At 42.0% G+C, this 16,376-nt stretch overlaps 1 protein-coding gene across 2 annotated transcripts in view; it reads right to left on the bottom strand.

Moving 5' to 3' along the window:
* KIF1B (kinesin family member 1B) overlaps nucleotides 1-16,376 on the bottom strand; it is a 121,041-nt gene that overhangs the window by 27,467 nt on the left and 77,198 nt on the right. Inside the window, exons 20-29 of one of the 2 annotated variants that reach the window (XM_008694741.2) lie at nucleotides 16,229-16,322; nucleotides 15,047-15,195; nucleotides 13,467-13,645; nucleotides 12,678-12,815; nucleotides 11,256-11,504; nucleotides 5,960-6,078; nucleotides 4,935-5,020; nucleotides 4,474-4,603; nucleotides 4,135-4,297; nucleotides 1,005-1,095 (exon numbers count right to left, since the gene is read on the bottom strand). In XM_008694741.2, the coding sequence (XP_008692963.1) occupies nucleotides 1,005-1,095; nucleotides 4,135-4,297; nucleotides 4,474-4,603; nucleotides 4,935-5,020; nucleotides 5,960-6,078; nucleotides 11,256-11,504; nucleotides 12,678-12,815; nucleotides 13,467-13,645; nucleotides 15,047-15,195; nucleotides 16,229-16,322 (1,398 nt within the window). The remainder of the gene's footprint in view (nucleotides 1-1,004; nucleotides 1,096-4,134; nucleotides 4,298-4,473; nucleotides 4,604-4,934; nucleotides 5,021-5,959; nucleotides 6,079-11,255; nucleotides 11,505-12,677; nucleotides 12,816-13,466; nucleotides 13,646-15,046; nucleotides 15,196-16,228; nucleotides 16,323-16,376) is intronic. The other variant, XM_008694738.2, reaches the window with a different exon arrangement.

The raw sequence follows: 16,376 nt of genomic DNA, 5'->3' as shown, positions 1-16,376 counted from the left end.
AGGCACAGTCCTTATGCACACTATCCCAATGAATATTTATCAGATACATGCATGCTTATATTCATGCAATTAAACCTTAAAAAAGAAAACAGGGTGTTTTGTGTTTGCTGTTCCATTTTCAGTGTTGTCCTTTCTGCTCGTACTTTAGAGAGTGGATATGGTTAGCAAGATAATGAGAGTGTTTCCTGTCGTGGTGAAGATCCTGGACACCAGAGCCACACTGCTCTGGGCTTAAACCCTAACTCTGCCTCTTCCTAGCTCTGTCACCGTAGTGAGTGACTTTAACTGCTCTGTGCCTGTTATCTCAGCTGTCATACGGGGGTTATGATGGTCTATGGTATAAAGGTGAGGATTAAATGAATGAAGACACACAAAAGGCATTCAGAACAGTGACTGACACGAAATAAGCTCTCAAAGAATGTTAGCTATTGTGATGAGGACCATGACTTTGAACAGAGTCTCGGTGACCCTTCCTAGAAGAGACGGAAGGCCTGTTGTCTTACTCCACAAATGAAAGCTATAAGGGGCACTAATGGATTCATCATACCATCAGCTGCAAGGAAAAGAGACTGCATCTTAATTTAGCTACGAAAGATAATTTAATTTTTTCTACAGCTAAGCAATCTAAGAATCTTATAGTTTAAAGGACAACACGTTAAATCTAACAAAACTCACTAAATGCACTTATTTTTCTAGGAAGGAAACACTAGAAACAACTCACTACGTTCAAACTGATGGAACATTTTATTGGCAGCCCAACCCCCACACCATTCATGGGGCCCATTGTAACTCAGAGAAGGCTGGCCGCTCAGTCCACTGAGGATTACCTCACTGCTTGGGCCACTCCCTCCATTGTCTACTCTCACCACAAAGCAGCTTGGATAATCCTCCTTCCAGGGCTGAGAAAGCCAACGGCCACCCACACAGGACAACTGCCTAACACCAGCTTCTCAAACAACCCCCAGACCTACAGTGCATTTGGCAAAAATGTCCATGTCACTTACATTCTGCACGTGATAAAAGCCCAGAGGACTTCCTCTGCCGTTGTTTTTGAGGGGCTCAGTGGAGAATGCTTCATCATGGCGATGCAAAAAGCTTAATAAAAAAATAAGACACACGAATTTCGCATTACACAGTTTCATCAAGATCCATGTTTTAAGAACCTGACTTGCCGGGGTGCTTGGGTGGCTCAGTCGGTTAAACATCCGACTCTTGATTTCAGCTCAGGTCATGATCTCGGGGTCGTGAGATAGAGCCCCGAGTTGGGCAGGGAGCCTGCTTAAGATTCTCTCTTTCTCTCCCTCTGCCCCCTCCGACCACCCCCCTAAAAAAAAAAAAAGAACAAAAAAAAGAACTTGACTTGGATCCTATGGAAAGCAGCAGACTACTTAAGCAGAGTCTTTAACTGAGTCAAGTAATTTGCAGTTTCTTGTAATATACATTTTCCATTATCACTCAGATACCATTTTAGATTTTATTTCAAAAATGGCTGAAATATTAACTGACCCTGACCGACATGACATGGACGCATATGCAAGAATATCTGAGAGAGCATCAAGAGCGAATTCAGTGAATTCCTATCTCTTTGTAGGAACATTTTTTTTACTGAGAATAAAAATTATGAAATCATTTCGTGAAGAAAAGATCTGGCAGATTCAAGCTTCCATAAGGTAGTACTAAAGCCTGTGTTTGGTGTTCTTGCCTAGGAAGAGTCTCTGATGACCTGCAAAGATTAAAATGTCACCTCTTCCTGGAAGTCTTCCCTGACTCACCCCAACAGTCATGTCTTCCCACAGCACTAGGGACCCATTTTTCTTCAACAGCAATGGTTTCACTCTTTGTCATAATGTATTTATATTCCTGTCTCCCTGAAAGACAGTATCTCCTATAGTGCTCCAGATATAGAAATAGTCCTGAAATATTTGTGAAGCAGTAAACTACGTTTATTTATTCTCACAGAAAGTGAGTTTTTTACTTCTCTCTCCCTCCCTATTAGTCTGAAATAAACAGAGTAGAGAATTAAAGAATACTGAATACAAAGATTTACTCCCAGAGAGAAATATCTGTCAGAAGGGCATCCCACACCCCACAAGAAAAAAGGGGGACAAGGGAATACTTTGAATAGGGTAGAGAAACCAGGATTATGAACTCCCTGTCTTCCACATCAGTTCACTGAGTCTGAGGACAGCAGTGTGCTTTTGTCCCGCACTCCCTGTCCCATGCCACATGTTACTAGCACTGAAGCAGTCCGTACTACAGGTACCTCCTTCTATTTGCTTTCTTTCCTCTCACTCTTCTTACGCCTCTCTCTCCTTTTTGTACTTTTTTTAAAAAAGATTTTTATTTGAGAGAGAGAAAGAGAGCTCATGAGAGAGCACAAGCAAGGGGAGGGATTCAGGGAGAGGAAGAAGCAGACTCCCCGCTAAGCAGGGAACCTGACTTAGGGCTCGATCCCAGGACCCCAGGATCATGACCTGAGCCAAAGGCCGACGCTCAACCGACTGAGCCGCCCAGGTGCCCCTCTCCTTCTTGTACTTCTTACTCTCTTTTTTTCCTTCCAATTCTTTCCTCTCCAGACCATAAGCTGTATGTGCCAGGGGCATTACTTGATTTGTGATCCTCACTCCTCAATGCTCTGATTAGAGCAGGTAAAACATCCTGGGGCTCCACACTGGTGACGCATGAAATCATTCATACTGCTCGACAGCTGTGTCTTCTCTATATGGGCCAGACGAGAGTTTGTAAAAGCTCGAGAAGAATCTGAGCCTTCTTTCAGTATACAATGCCCTCTTCTCCAGAGCTGACACCAGGTGGAGATGGTGCTCCCTTGCTGGAGATTTTAGGACAAAAGATCGACATAACATTACTGGCATTTCAGATGCCAGTTAACCAAATGGGTCTTTTCCATAAAATATTGCAGTTGCAGGGCACCTGGGTGGCTCAGTCAGTTAAGTGTCTGCCTTCGGTCCAGGTAATCATCTTGGGGTCCCGGGACTGAGTCCCACGTCGGGCTCCCCGTGTAGTGGGGAGTCTGCTTCTCCCTTTCCTTCTGCCCCGCCCCCCTGCTCATTCCCTCTCTCTCTCAAATAAAATCTTAAAAAAAATATTTCAGTTGCCTAACTAGTATAATAATGAAAGCTCAAAGCAAATGGATCATCTAGCCAACTCCACCCCCCCATGTTAATTTAGGGCTACTAGTGAAAACACACTGAATGGGCAAAATCAACACTGGATAATCGATAATACTTCAACAACTGTGAGTTATAGAAAATGATATTAGTGGCTTACTATGCAGTAATCACATTTGATTGGGGACTTGGCAAAAATCTCCATAAAGGCAGTGCTTTGTCAACTGTATTAGGACCCCTAGGAAGGCAGAGGGACACATTCTGAGAAAGAGGGATGGCAGAACTCAAGAGCAGCCTCCTGGTGGCGCCAGGGGCCAAATGCGGACTTGAGGAACGAGCCGAGTGAGACAGCACTCTGGACTGTGGCCCTTCACAAGGCCTGAAAAGATATACTGATGTCTGGAGATATTAAAACTGAAGACTGTCAAAAAAAGTGTTTTCCAAGGGGGCTCATGAGAAGAAAAACTCCAGAGTTCCAGACGGTTATAGGATAGAAAGAGCTTGTAAATGGCTAAGGAATGAAACCTGTCACATCTTCTCTACATACTAGTTACTTTTCAGTTGACCTGGAATTTTACTGCTGTTTATATTATATAAATTTTTCCCCCCAAGTATTGAACAGGCATAACTGGTGCCTAGATAATTCATGGCCTTCAGATTTGTTTATTAGTAAGATATTTGCCCATGAAGAGCATTAAAAAGACGAATAAACAGGCCTATCTACACAGATCCTATATTTCCAGCAGAAGGGGACAGGCCACAGTGGAACCCTCTTAGCGGGATGCATGGTCACACTCCTCTCCACAGTGAACTCTATTTCGTACCATTCTAGGTTTCTGGTTCTTACTCCCCCCTGGAGTAAAGAAAGCCGTTTTATTTCAGAAACTGGTAGTTGTTTCCCTCTTGAGAGTGTTAACACCTCACATATGTCAAGTAGAGCACTGGGTGGTGCACAAAGGATGTCCCCTGGGTCAAGAGCTAGGTAGGCAGGCAGAGGGGGGCTTACTTGAACTGACAGAAGATGTCTGCATACTCGGGGAGGATCCCACTGGCCTGCAGCACAGTTACTCGGAAAGTGAAGGCACTGCCCAGTTTCAGGTGGTTGCCGATCTCTTCAGAAAACCCTTCCATGACCATCTTACCGTCCAGCAAAGTGCCTGACTTCAAATCTAAAGAGGGTCAAATGAACACACATATGGTTCAAATATGGCACAGACCACCTTTCAAAGAGGAGAGGAGGGCATTCTTTCCATTCCTAGTCAATGACAGCAACGACTCCCTTGACGGTGGTCAATGTTTTGCCCCCTTTGAGAATGTCCCCAGTCACAGTAAACTGTCTACATACCCAAGTCATTCATTCGATTGATTTCTTCTGGAGGAGTGATGACCTCAGAACTCTGACCCTGTCCTTCCACAATCCTCAGTTCCTCCATGGACAGCCCAGAACGAGTCATTGCAACTGAAGAAAAGTCACTCTGAAACCAAGGCAGGGGCAGGTAGACGATCCAGCAGCACAACAGCGCGTTCCCCGCAACCTCCCAACTTATGTCTATTTGCCCGACAAGTAACGGTGACTGGAAAGTTATGTGGAGTAAGAGGTGCCTGAGAAAAGGCAATACGATGAAACAGAAGTAGCTTTACCTCTGTAATTGTTAGACACGTCCTGTGCCCTACGGAACAAACCCGTGGTTACCTATCTCTTGTGGTTCTAGGCAGAAGAACTGTTTTCCAGTGCACGTCCTCCTTACAAACCTGTCTTCTACTTTTTCCTTCTATGAGTTTTTCTCTCCCTGGAAGGCTTCTCACCTGATTAAAGTACTCGTTATCAAAAGATATTTTGGCTGTTCCTGATTGGCGAATTCCGGAGCCATAATCAGGAGCTTCTTCATCCGCTAAGTAGAAAAACAACAACAAAGAGAAGGATCAAATGAGACTACTAATGTGGGCCAGAGGAATGGCTCTTGTTGGATCATGAAATGAACAGGAAAGTAGCGGAGCCTTCAGGGTTCGAGGACTTTAGTACGAGGAGATGCTAAAGAACAATCTTGTGCCAAGACAGGAAGGAAGAGCTGGAGGCAGGAAAGTCACAGGGGCTGCTTCCAACTCTGCTCAGGTATCCTTACCAACCTGCTTAGCTCAGACTCGTTAATAAAGAACCGGTTTTATTCTTGATATGGTTCAAATGTCACACCTAGAAACACCGATCCTTCACTTGGCAAGATGACGTTCAATACTTCCCAGCAAATATTTGAAGGTATTCGACTGTACTTGTGGAAACTTTCATAAACTCAACCCTGGTGACCGTGCCACAGATTTCCATGGGGAAAAGCTGCAATGTCACTCCACACCGCATGGCATTTGGAAATTAAAAGAGAAAAATTACAGGAAATGGCCACATTCTTTCCCCAGAATGTAGGCTGGATCATGGAGAAGTGTAAAATATCAGAATCTTGATCCATAAACAACAAAATAGTAGTCAAAGGACCGACGTGTCTGGTACAAGTACCGTGAGAGAAAATTAAGCAAGAAAAAGTTCTGAATATCCTTTGTTGCTTCTGAGGCAGTTTTATAAATGACTTTTATAAAGTTAATCCAAGAGTTGTTCCTTATGTTAAAGGAAATCCCTTCATCCCATTACTCCAAAATAGCTGTGGCCCAGACTAAACAGAATCTATTTATGATACTGGGGAATAATAACTAAAAGGAAGCGATAAAAGCTTTCTCCAAGACAGATAAGCCATCATGCAACTGAAGTGTGGCCCACACAGAACCGGCCTGCTTTGTGTCTAGGCAAAGAACCCACAGCTCTCACCCAGAAGAGGGTCACCTACCTGCAATGGCTTGCACAGCCACACGCAGAAACCCCCGCACTTCACCTTTCTCACTGACAATGGCCACCCTATGAATCAGGGGCACAGGATACAGCAGGTTGCTCAGGTAAACAAATGCCCTAGAGACAGAAACCGGGAGACAAACATCTGAGCACCCCGCAGACAGAGAAGCTGGCGTTCAGATTTCCCGAGAGTATCTTCAGGGCTTCTGGGCCCTGTCTTAAGGTCACCTTTCTGTTCTGTACTACCAGACTGCCTCCCGTTGCTTTTTCAGCACAGATAATACAGAAAGAAATGCAAATGCTTGGTAAAGCAGTTGACAAAGACCAACTTACACCAAATTACTCTGTATAAAAATGAGTAGTTAAAAAAAAATGACTGGTGTAGGGAGAAGAGTAACAATTGGAAATAGACTTTCAAGATGACTGTCCTATGGATACTGCTAAGGGTGGAGAAAAGGGAACCCACTGAAGAGCTTAACCTTTTAACATAAAGGTGTTTTATTTCTCCCAAGAGATAAAACAGAAATCAGGAGACAATAAAGGCAGGAAATGTGCCTGAAATATAGTTATAATAACTCTAAAATTTCAAGTCACAGCATTATGGAAATGCTCTAGGAAATGACTACTATTTTCAGGCAGGTGACTGACACATGCAGAGAGGCTTTATAGCCAGAAGTTTCTGAGTAGCAAGCTTATAGGAGACTCTGGCTGGACATGGGGACAAATATCCAGTGAGAAGACAGCTCATCCCTAAAGGACTGCTTTTGTTCCTGGAGTCCAAAACTTAACTCAAAAATGGAAACATAAAAAGGAAGTTATAGACCTGATATTGTCTATTTCAGACAAACCAGCAGAGTCCCATCCCATTTGTACTCTTTTTACTTCTTTCATTATTTTGTAGTAATTGATTTTTTTTAACAATAAAAATGTGATCACAAAGCTTGGGCGTGTTCATTTCAACTGGTGGATCTGATACAGAATCTAGTTCCTACTGTTACTCTTGCCTTTCCACTGGGTATATGCTGATCTTTGAACACAAGGCAAGACAAAGAGTAAACATCTGCACCAAGAAATCAAACATAACTGAGTGTGACACGTATGCCTGTCTGCTGCTTTTCCTGCTCTGTATCTACATTAGAACAAAGAGAAACAGAAGGCGGAGTGAATTTGCAGGATTTCAACTCAAAGTAATGAAAAAAATACTGAAAACAGACAAAATACGCCACAGAAAAACATATGTTAATAAAACTTTAAGAGCATAAATGAAATGTGAATGAAAAGTAAAACAAAAACAACTGTAAGTAAAACACTGAATCAGATCAAATGAAGTCTACTTCCCTTTCAGTCTGCTCCAAAGGTGGGGAAGGAAAGGCTAAGAAACAGAGGTTAAAGCTTTGTTGTATAAAAATTAAAAAATGAAAAGTCTTCTAAAAAAGATTACAAACCAGACTCTCGAATATCAGCTACTGTGACAGAGTTTAAAGACTAAGAATTTGGCATACGGTACCAAATGGACTGCTTCACTTCCCCAGTCAGCACCATACAGACCACCTTTGTCTCTTAATGGCATTCCAGCCACACTTGCTCGCTTTCAATGCCTCGCTATTACAGAGTCACAGCACAGACTTGTCCCCTGCGCGAGTCCTCCCTGAACTCTACTACCCGCCTCACTTCCTTTGATTTCACATCTGCAGGTCTTATTCTGAACACCGCTCTCATGACAGGTTCCCCCAGTGCTAAGTGATCTCAGTAACACACATGATTCCATCATTGCTATGATTTACATTTATGTGACTGTTTAATTTGTCTTGTCTCACCCACCAGACTGCAAACCGGTGAGAGCAGGAATCATGCCTGATTTTGCTTGCCACTGTCTACAGAGGGTCTGGCATATTTATTAAGTACACGTGACATTCAATCAACATGACTGAACATTCTATGTACATAAGTGAACAGAAAATGATTTGTCCTGTAAGTAGAAGTGGAACATTTTCCAGAAAAATGGGTTACAGCAGAAGTAGAGAAGCAAAGCCATCCAACTTTATATACTAGGCTGATTTTTCTAAGATATTCTCAAGATGGATATTAACTGTAGAAAACATGTTTAGGTTCCTAACTATGTTTAATTTGTAATAGCTGTTTTTACACTTACATCAGGAACGCCTGTTTCTAATTCTCAAAAACCTTCCCACTTGAAGGCGCTGAACGTCATGTTCACACACACATTACAACAAAGTACTGTTTGACCACACATTTAAGACAAGAACCTCCTTTCCACCTATGGCAATGGTTATTACAAAGGTGAAAGGACAGAAAGTATTCTTGTGTATTTCCCATTTTAGAAAAGACTTCTGAAATTCTCCGGCACTGGCACAGGGGCTACGCAACTGCACGGTCACTAGCCAGCTCTCCCTGTCCTATTATCAGAAGACAGTCCTTAGCCCAAAGTCAATGCCGTAGAAGCTCTCCTCTGAAGTTTTTTAATAAGCTGGAATTTTTATAAATACTCTGCATTTTTGAGAGTCCTTATACTTTGACCTAGCAGACTGAAGGAGAACAGGGATGAGAGAGGGGAAGATGTAAAGGGTATATTAGCATAAGTTCTGTGAAGTTACATCAAAAAGGGAAACAAATTTGGTCAACATAAAGATAAGACAAATCAGCATAATTATGGTTCTAGTTACAGAACACAATGTCAGTTCAGGCTTAGGTGTCAGAATAACCATCTCATATCTGCCCCCTCTTAACCCAGAAAACTAGCTTAAATATTTTACATTTCATCCCAAATTACACTGGATGGTTCATAACATCCCAGCATGCCATAAGAGAATAGCTAAAGGGACAAGCTCTTTTCATTTTCATACAAAAATTCACCAGAGGCAGCCAAGGCCAAGAAACATAACCTACAAATGGAATTTCACAAGAAACTGAAAAATTTTACAAGTGAATTGTATTTGCAATTATGCGCCAATATGGGAAATCCAATCCTGTGAATCACAAAAACAGGAAAGAAGTTACTTCCCTTACGCACACAATGCCCACTACATGTCTGGGTGATGTTGCACAGTTATCAGTTCTGATTGTAGATGAGAGATGTAGTCAAGGGTGGAAAGTAAAGAGCTATCCTTCACTTTACTGATGGCCAGGATTTCACCTCCTCCACTAACCTCTTCCTTGAAAGTTAAACTTAGTTTTAGAACCTGGGAAGCGAACCATATATATGGAAATTACTTGAAAATCAAAGCAGACCTGATTGCTTTATACCTACACTTAAATCTGATATGATTAAAATGAATAAAACAGAGAAAATAATGCATATATTTTAAGCCAGTGAATGTGCATATTAAGTGGGATTCTGACTTAAGTTCTCCATACAAGTGACTCAAAATACAAATGCTTTGGAGAACTCTTAACCAGGATAGGCACTTTGCTAGCGTGGATGACAGAATCTGAAAGACAAAAAAGATCTTTAAGGATCTCTGTTTTCCTAACTCCTCATTTATACTTGAGAATCCGACGAGCCTCGGTTTAAGTTAAGCTGACGTTAGGCCCCAGACATCTCTTCGCCTCAGCGTTCTTCCTGATGTGCCATGGCAGATGAAGCTGCATCTTCCTCCCTGTGCGATGGTGCACAGCACAGACGAACAGCATTGGAAACTGCACAACTGGCACCAGGACCAAGCAGTTTATGAACAGAAACTTGGTTCTAACTTCCAACCCTTTTAGAACACACACAGCCATAAAATAAGAAAAAGCACTATGGTCCCATTATTTGCATAAAGAACTCTGTTCTCAGTTTTAATATAAATCAGCTTCTCCGAAATTCTAAGCCTCTATTCCTGGCAATACACCAATAGAAAACAATACTCATGGCTGCATAATCCCTTAATGTTTATTCATGGAAAAACCGAAGAGATGCCCCTCCGCTATCATAAAACCCCGAGATGGTCTAATATTAAATTACGACCCATGGTCACAATCGAGGCTTTCATGTCTACCAGAGAGCTGGTCTTTCCTTCTTTCCACTACAGTGATCCTAGGCTACAGTAGCTACTTAGTGCTTGTCAGGTGCTCAGTGTTAGAACCTTACCTCCCTACTGGGTAGGATACTTGCTGCGCTTTAATTTTTAGAGAACTGCGCTTATCTGTTTAACACTGGCATAATTCCCTATTTTTAAAGGATTCAGCAATATGTGGTTCTAACACACTGTTAAGATTCAATTTCATACCTTAAAACCTGGACATACCTTTGGTTAATCCAGCAAGTGCTGCACTGTTGATTTTGTAATAAAATTACTTCAGCATGAAGACTGGGTGTAGACAAAGACTCCAGTATGAGGAGTGTGTGCGTGAGAGCCCTGCATCACTGACAGATGGAGTCAGAGACAAGGCCTCAGTTTGGAAAACCAGACTTAAAACAAAGCAGTTTCATGGAGTGCTGAACAAATATCCATTGTTGATGGTGTCAATAGATAATTTCATGAGATTCATCATTACAAAACCTATAGGTAAAATTCTGACAGAAGCCAACGATCTACAGAGAGGCTCAGTGAAACTGGCCAAAGAAAAGCATCCATTTCAGACAAAAGGAAACTTCATGTTCCTGATTCTTTTTCTGACTCAAAGTAAAAAATAAACCTAACACTACTCCTTTATATTTACTTATTTTTTAAGATTTTTAAGTAATCTCTACGCCCAACTTGGGGTTTGGACTCAAAACCCCAAGATCAAGAGTCGCACACTCTACTGAGCCAGCCAGGCGCCCCCTATCTATCTATCTATCTATCTATCTATCTATCTATCTATCTATCTACATCTTATTTTTAAGCACCCTAACACTACTCCTGATTCCACTTTTGTCCTCTTGAGTCCTGCTGGTGTCACACATCCTTTACTCGAACCTTGGCTTTGCTCTGCTCTCCTTCTCACGTCATCCCCATATGCTTCTTCACTCATTCCCAACAAAAAGGAAGCATCAGAACATAGTAATATTCTTTGACCTTGTAATATTAGACTCTTAGCTTTAATTACTTTCTCTTCTGGGGTTTTCTCCTTCAGAAGAAATTACTGGGCAGTTTAAGACAAGGGGTCCTCCACATAGAGCCTTCACACATTGCCACATGCTGTACCAAGCAGACTGCGTACCTCACAAACACTGCCTCAGGGCTCTCCCTAGCCAGATCGGCATGTCACAAATTGAATCTGCTAAGGAAAGATCATCCAAAATTGCACAAGGAGCCTCTTTAAAGCAAGAGCTGGTCCCTTTTCGCCCTTCTCACAATAACCTCACCAACCTTCCCACTAAAATGAACCATGGGGATCGGTCGTAAAACGGGTCATGCCCGTCACTGAAGAGATCTGATCCCTCCTCCGTCCCTGCGTCAGAGCCGGTGTCATCCACGAATGCCTCATCATCAAAATCCTCCATTTCATCTTGCTGCTCGTCAGCCAGCTCAGTGATGTCGGAATCGGCCGTGGAAAAAGTGGGGGAGGGTGTGCGGTCAGCAAGGCGCTCATTCACACAGCCGTGGAAAATGGGGGAGCTAGACACCAGGGAAGACGCCAAGGGACACAGCCAAGGAAGGAGAGAGGAATAGTTGGTTAAACAGGAAGCTATAGGTGTCAACAGGACAGAACCCACTGGGGAATCAACACAATAAAAGCAAGTGGAAAAGCAAAAGGATAAAATGAGCATAAATCATCTGGTTCAGGTGAAAGGGAACAAGGACTCGTCCTTAGAATAAGAAAAGCAAAGGAAATACATGAGTAGAAGATCCCAGGTAAATAGTGTGCTGTAAAAATGTTTGTATTTCCCAGTTCACACAAAAAGATCAGCAGCCAGGCCTCAAAGGAGCCATTCAACATTTGGTGAAATAAAAAGGTTTAGATCTTTATTCCAATCCCCACTTCATCTCGGAGCAGAAAACAAAATGGATGGAATGGTATATGGCAAAGCAAGTATGTGCCTTGCTTGGATAAGATGTGTTTGGCCAATTCAACTCTTTAGAAACACCCCACTATCAGAGTGGAATGGAACAGAGTAACTTCATTTCTACAAAATACTATGACTTCAGCTCTTCCTTTCCTCCTAGTTCCTTTAAAACTGCCAGAAAAATTTTGCAACTGAAAAACAATTCAAATTCCGAAATTAAGCTCAAAACCTACATCTCTCTGCTTTTTAAATTCTAAACCTCTAAGAACTTGGACTCAGTATGGATTCACAGGGGCACTACTTGTTTTCATTACATGTTGAAATTTATGTATACACAAAAGAGGCTCAGGCAGATGACCAAGAAATGCAGTTGGCTCACCCTTGGCAAAGACTAATGTGAGATAAATTGCCTTAAAAAAAAAAAAAATGAGGACACGTCGGATCAAGGAGAGGTTGCAGGCTGGTAAGCTGTAAGTCATACTATGATTTTAAACTGTGCGGGATACAGACACAGGTTTTCTTTTTCTTTTAAATCTATCCTCTTCAACTGTAAGAGGCAGGGAAGGCTGTCAATTACTCTGGATGAAAGATGAGACTTAAGTACACACACTGAATGAAACGAAGGGAAGTATACCAGATGACACAGTGGCTGTGTCTGAGTGGATAAGATTATACATGGAGCATTTTTGCACACTTTTCTTTTAACTTTCTGTAATATCTGCTGAGGTTTTTAACAAGATCATTCACTATTTAAAAAGAAGACATTGATGCAATCATTACGTACCTTCCTACTAGTTTGAACCAATGGAACCGATCATAAAACGGATCGCTGCCAGTCACGGTGGCTTCGCTTTCATCCTGGGCACCGGAGGCCATCTCGCCTGCCCTGTCATACATCTCTCGCATCAAATCCAGCCTCTGCCTGCATAAGCATAAAGTGCACAGGCTTAATATCATGAGGTTGCAGTCAAATTTCACTTTGGAAGTATTTTCCATGCAAGATTAAAAACAAAAAAGCTGCTCCCACCACTTAATGATATTAAAAAAGAAAAAGGCCAAAAGTACAGAAACTCAAAACACTCAATATCCAAAGTGTCTGAGTCTAGAGACAAGCCACCAAAAGTAAAAAAATGGACACCTAACCTCTACCGAACCATAATCTCAAATATACTGTAACAGTAGAAAATACCTCACCATGTTAAAAGCAAAGGAAAGCACATTATAACTTCCCTGGTTATGACTGATCATCAGATCCAGAACAAAAAAGATGAATAATCACTAGACCCAAGACAGAAATAGGTATCTTGAGACTGGAACATTTAAAATGTAAGAGGTTCTATGGAGGGTAAATTTAAATCCTATCTACAAATGACAACGGTGCTAGCAGAGTGGGATTCATTCACTTGGAAGAAGATGGACGGACAGTAGTATCACTGGTGAGCAACAGCATTTAGCACCACAGAAAAGGAAGCAACAGTGACATCAAACAGCAAAGAGCTCGGGAGAGCCCACCTGAGCAATTCATTATTATTTCCTAAATAAACAACTGGCTTTATGAGGAATGTTTTCATACTTGAGTTTCTCCAAAGACCAATAATGTGTCGCTCCATTCTTCAGATCCTGGACTTCTACTGCCACGACAGTGCGAGGGAAAGGCCTGTCTTCATGAGTTTTTTCCATCTCAGTGGGAAGTAATTCCGGAGGCAAAGGGGAGTACAACGTGTCCGTCAGCAGGACAAACTGAAACTGCACCTGTGTGGAAAGAAGAAACCTCCAAATGGCCTTTATATTTTCAGCAAGTCAGCTTCAGACATGAGGCGATATAATCATGCCCCACGGGACAGAGGTCAAATGTGTAGTATGTGCTCAATGAACAGCTTGTGATTAACTGGGGGAAAAATGGCCACTTGTATACTAGTTGTAGAGAATAATCCTAATTTCAAATTAAGCTATTTACAGACTTTGTGCTTCTGGTGTGGTGCAGTGTTTTTACACAAACTAAAATCTCAGTACATATATTTTGGTTGACTGAATTTACACAAGAGAACAAAAGTCGGACCCATGAGGACATCTCTAGCTGCTCACGGAGCGGGGGAGGAAATGTCACAGTTGGTTTTCTGTCCTAAATTCAAGAATCACAAGTGCTGCTCCTGAAAGTGCTTACCACACGGTAAGTGCTTCGCGTGCACCATGTCACTGATTTCTTGCTACCGCCTATTTTCACCCACAAATATTAAGCAAATGCGAAGTACAGCAGCAAGAAGAAAACACATAGTCCCCTGCCTGCATTTCGTCTACCTGAAGAGAGGGGTAAAAATGAAATGGGTTGCTGAGATTTAATGAAGAAGGTATCTTACCCTATTTTACAGACCAGAATATAGCCCTACGGGAAGAGAATGAATCTCCTCAAGGTTGAGCAGTCTGTGCTCTTTCCTGCCATGTGATACTGCCCCCCGCTGTCATCCTGTAGCCTCCAGACCACTCAACAGTGGGACGTACAGAACAATCAATCTAAGATGTGGCATGACGTTCTGGTAATGAGGAAAATCAGTGACATTTACTGCCTTTTACCATGTCCAAGAGCTATTTCAGCTCTTTACATCTACTCCTTCTTTCACGCCTCATAGAACCGTAGGTGGCAGGGGCCGCTGCCAAGCCCATCCTGAGGGAATGAGGGAATGGAGGCACAGGGCCCTTAGGGTCAACACACGAGGAGCACTGGAACTGGAGCCTGGCTGAGTGCAGAGGGCCTGTCCACTGCATACACCTGCCTCTCAGACCCTAGAGCAGGAAGGGAACTTAGGACTTACAGGTGCAAATGTAATGGTAGAAAACTAAAAGAAAATTGAGATTTTCAGGAAGGCAAGACTAGCATTCTCCTATTAATATGTTTCCTAGCTCTTGTCAGAATACAGTTTCCTCAGTTGTAAATAAGATAGAAAACACATTATTTTTTAAATGTTGTGTAATAAATATTTAATGAGTACCTACTATGTTCCAGGCATGTATGGTAAATAAAGGCGTATAACACCCTGTTTCACAGCAAACCGCCACTGAGTTCACCCAAGGGAAAGGCTAGCTCAAGATGAGAGCCATGAGCCCCCCGAGAGTCATCTGCAGTCCAGATGACCCACGGCCTCCCACCCTGCATACCTTCTTCTTCAGTTCCACACTGATGGCGTTGGCCTCCTTCAAGTAAACAGCATTGCCCCAGAGTAAGTCCCTTAGTGAAGTAAACTGGTGAGACTTCCACTTCCGGAAGGCCCACTGGGCCAGCTCAAATTCATGTTGTGTCCAAGGAGCTGAAGGAGCAAATGGAGCGTAACAAATGGTGACCTCATAACTACGCAGAAATTACACCTCCCCTCCACCTCATCTCTCTAATAAGGTTAGAGTATTTCCCATGTTTCTCCATTCAGCTGCTTTTGTTTTCTGCTTTTCAGTAAAGCTCACTAAATTCTGTTGATATTATGAAGATAGTATATACATTTTAGAAAACCTAAAAAAATCCTATTTAAAACAGTGCATGAAAGAAAAAGACTTCTCTTTTTAAATAAACATATACATTTAATACATGGCTTATAATAAAGAAGAACCCTCCAGTATATTGTACAACTTCATATATATCTATTTTTCTTGCTAGTACAAGAAATAAAAAGGTCATATTTTACTTTGATATTAAAAATAATGAATTTAGTACATAAATTAGAGCTTCTCCAAAGTTAATCTAAAGACTTGAGGTTACTGGGAGGTTGGGTAGAGAAACAAAATGTGATCAATATTCATACTGTATTATAAGGCAATAGCAAACAATTAAAGTCCTGATTCAGCTAAGAAATTCTGAAAAACTTACGGCAGGTAGGCATGACTAAGCAGTATGATTAGAAATCTGCCAGAAATGGCTTTAATATACATTAATATATTCCAAAGTCCTTTCTGGGTAATCCTGGGCATAAATCATAGATCAGCAAATAAAAGAGTATCTTAACAAAGATTAAGGTCTGTATTTATCTGCAACGCATACACGAGCTTCACATGTACAGTAATTTGAGACAGTGTATGTAAACTGCCCAAGAGATCTCTATAAAGACCAAGCTAAGAAATCTTGTGTTCTAAGGAACACAATCAGCCCCCACTCCCACCTCAGAGAGCACAGCTTGTGTTCTCAGCATTGAGAATCTTTTGAATCACCTTTAAACTGGCTCGGTAAAAAAATCAATAAATGGTAGTAGGGTCAGCTATGATCAAATGCAGCTTTGATCACAGGTGAAAGGCTAATCTGATAGTACAGAACCAAAAGCTATACAGAAGGAAGTTTCCATCTCCAGATTTCACCTTCTTCCTCTTCTTCCTCCTCTTCCGTTGTCTCTGCAGCAAGGGAGCGGGTCTCAACCTGCTTCTGCAAGGCCTGCAACTTACTCTCATAGTCCTGGATGAAAAGAGAGGAGAGGACATGTGGGAGAGGGAGGAAGTGGACGGAGGG

Source organism: Ursus maritimus, unplaced genomic scaffold (assembly GCF_017311325.1).
Source record: "Ursus maritimus isolate PB19 unplaced genomic scaffold, ASM1731132v1 scaffold_32, whole genome shotgun sequence".
Taxonomy (NCBI): domain Eukaryota; kingdom Metazoa; phylum Chordata; class Mammalia; order Carnivora; family Ursidae; genus Ursus; species Ursus maritimus.
This window is presented reverse-complemented; position numbering and strand designations above follow the sequence as displayed.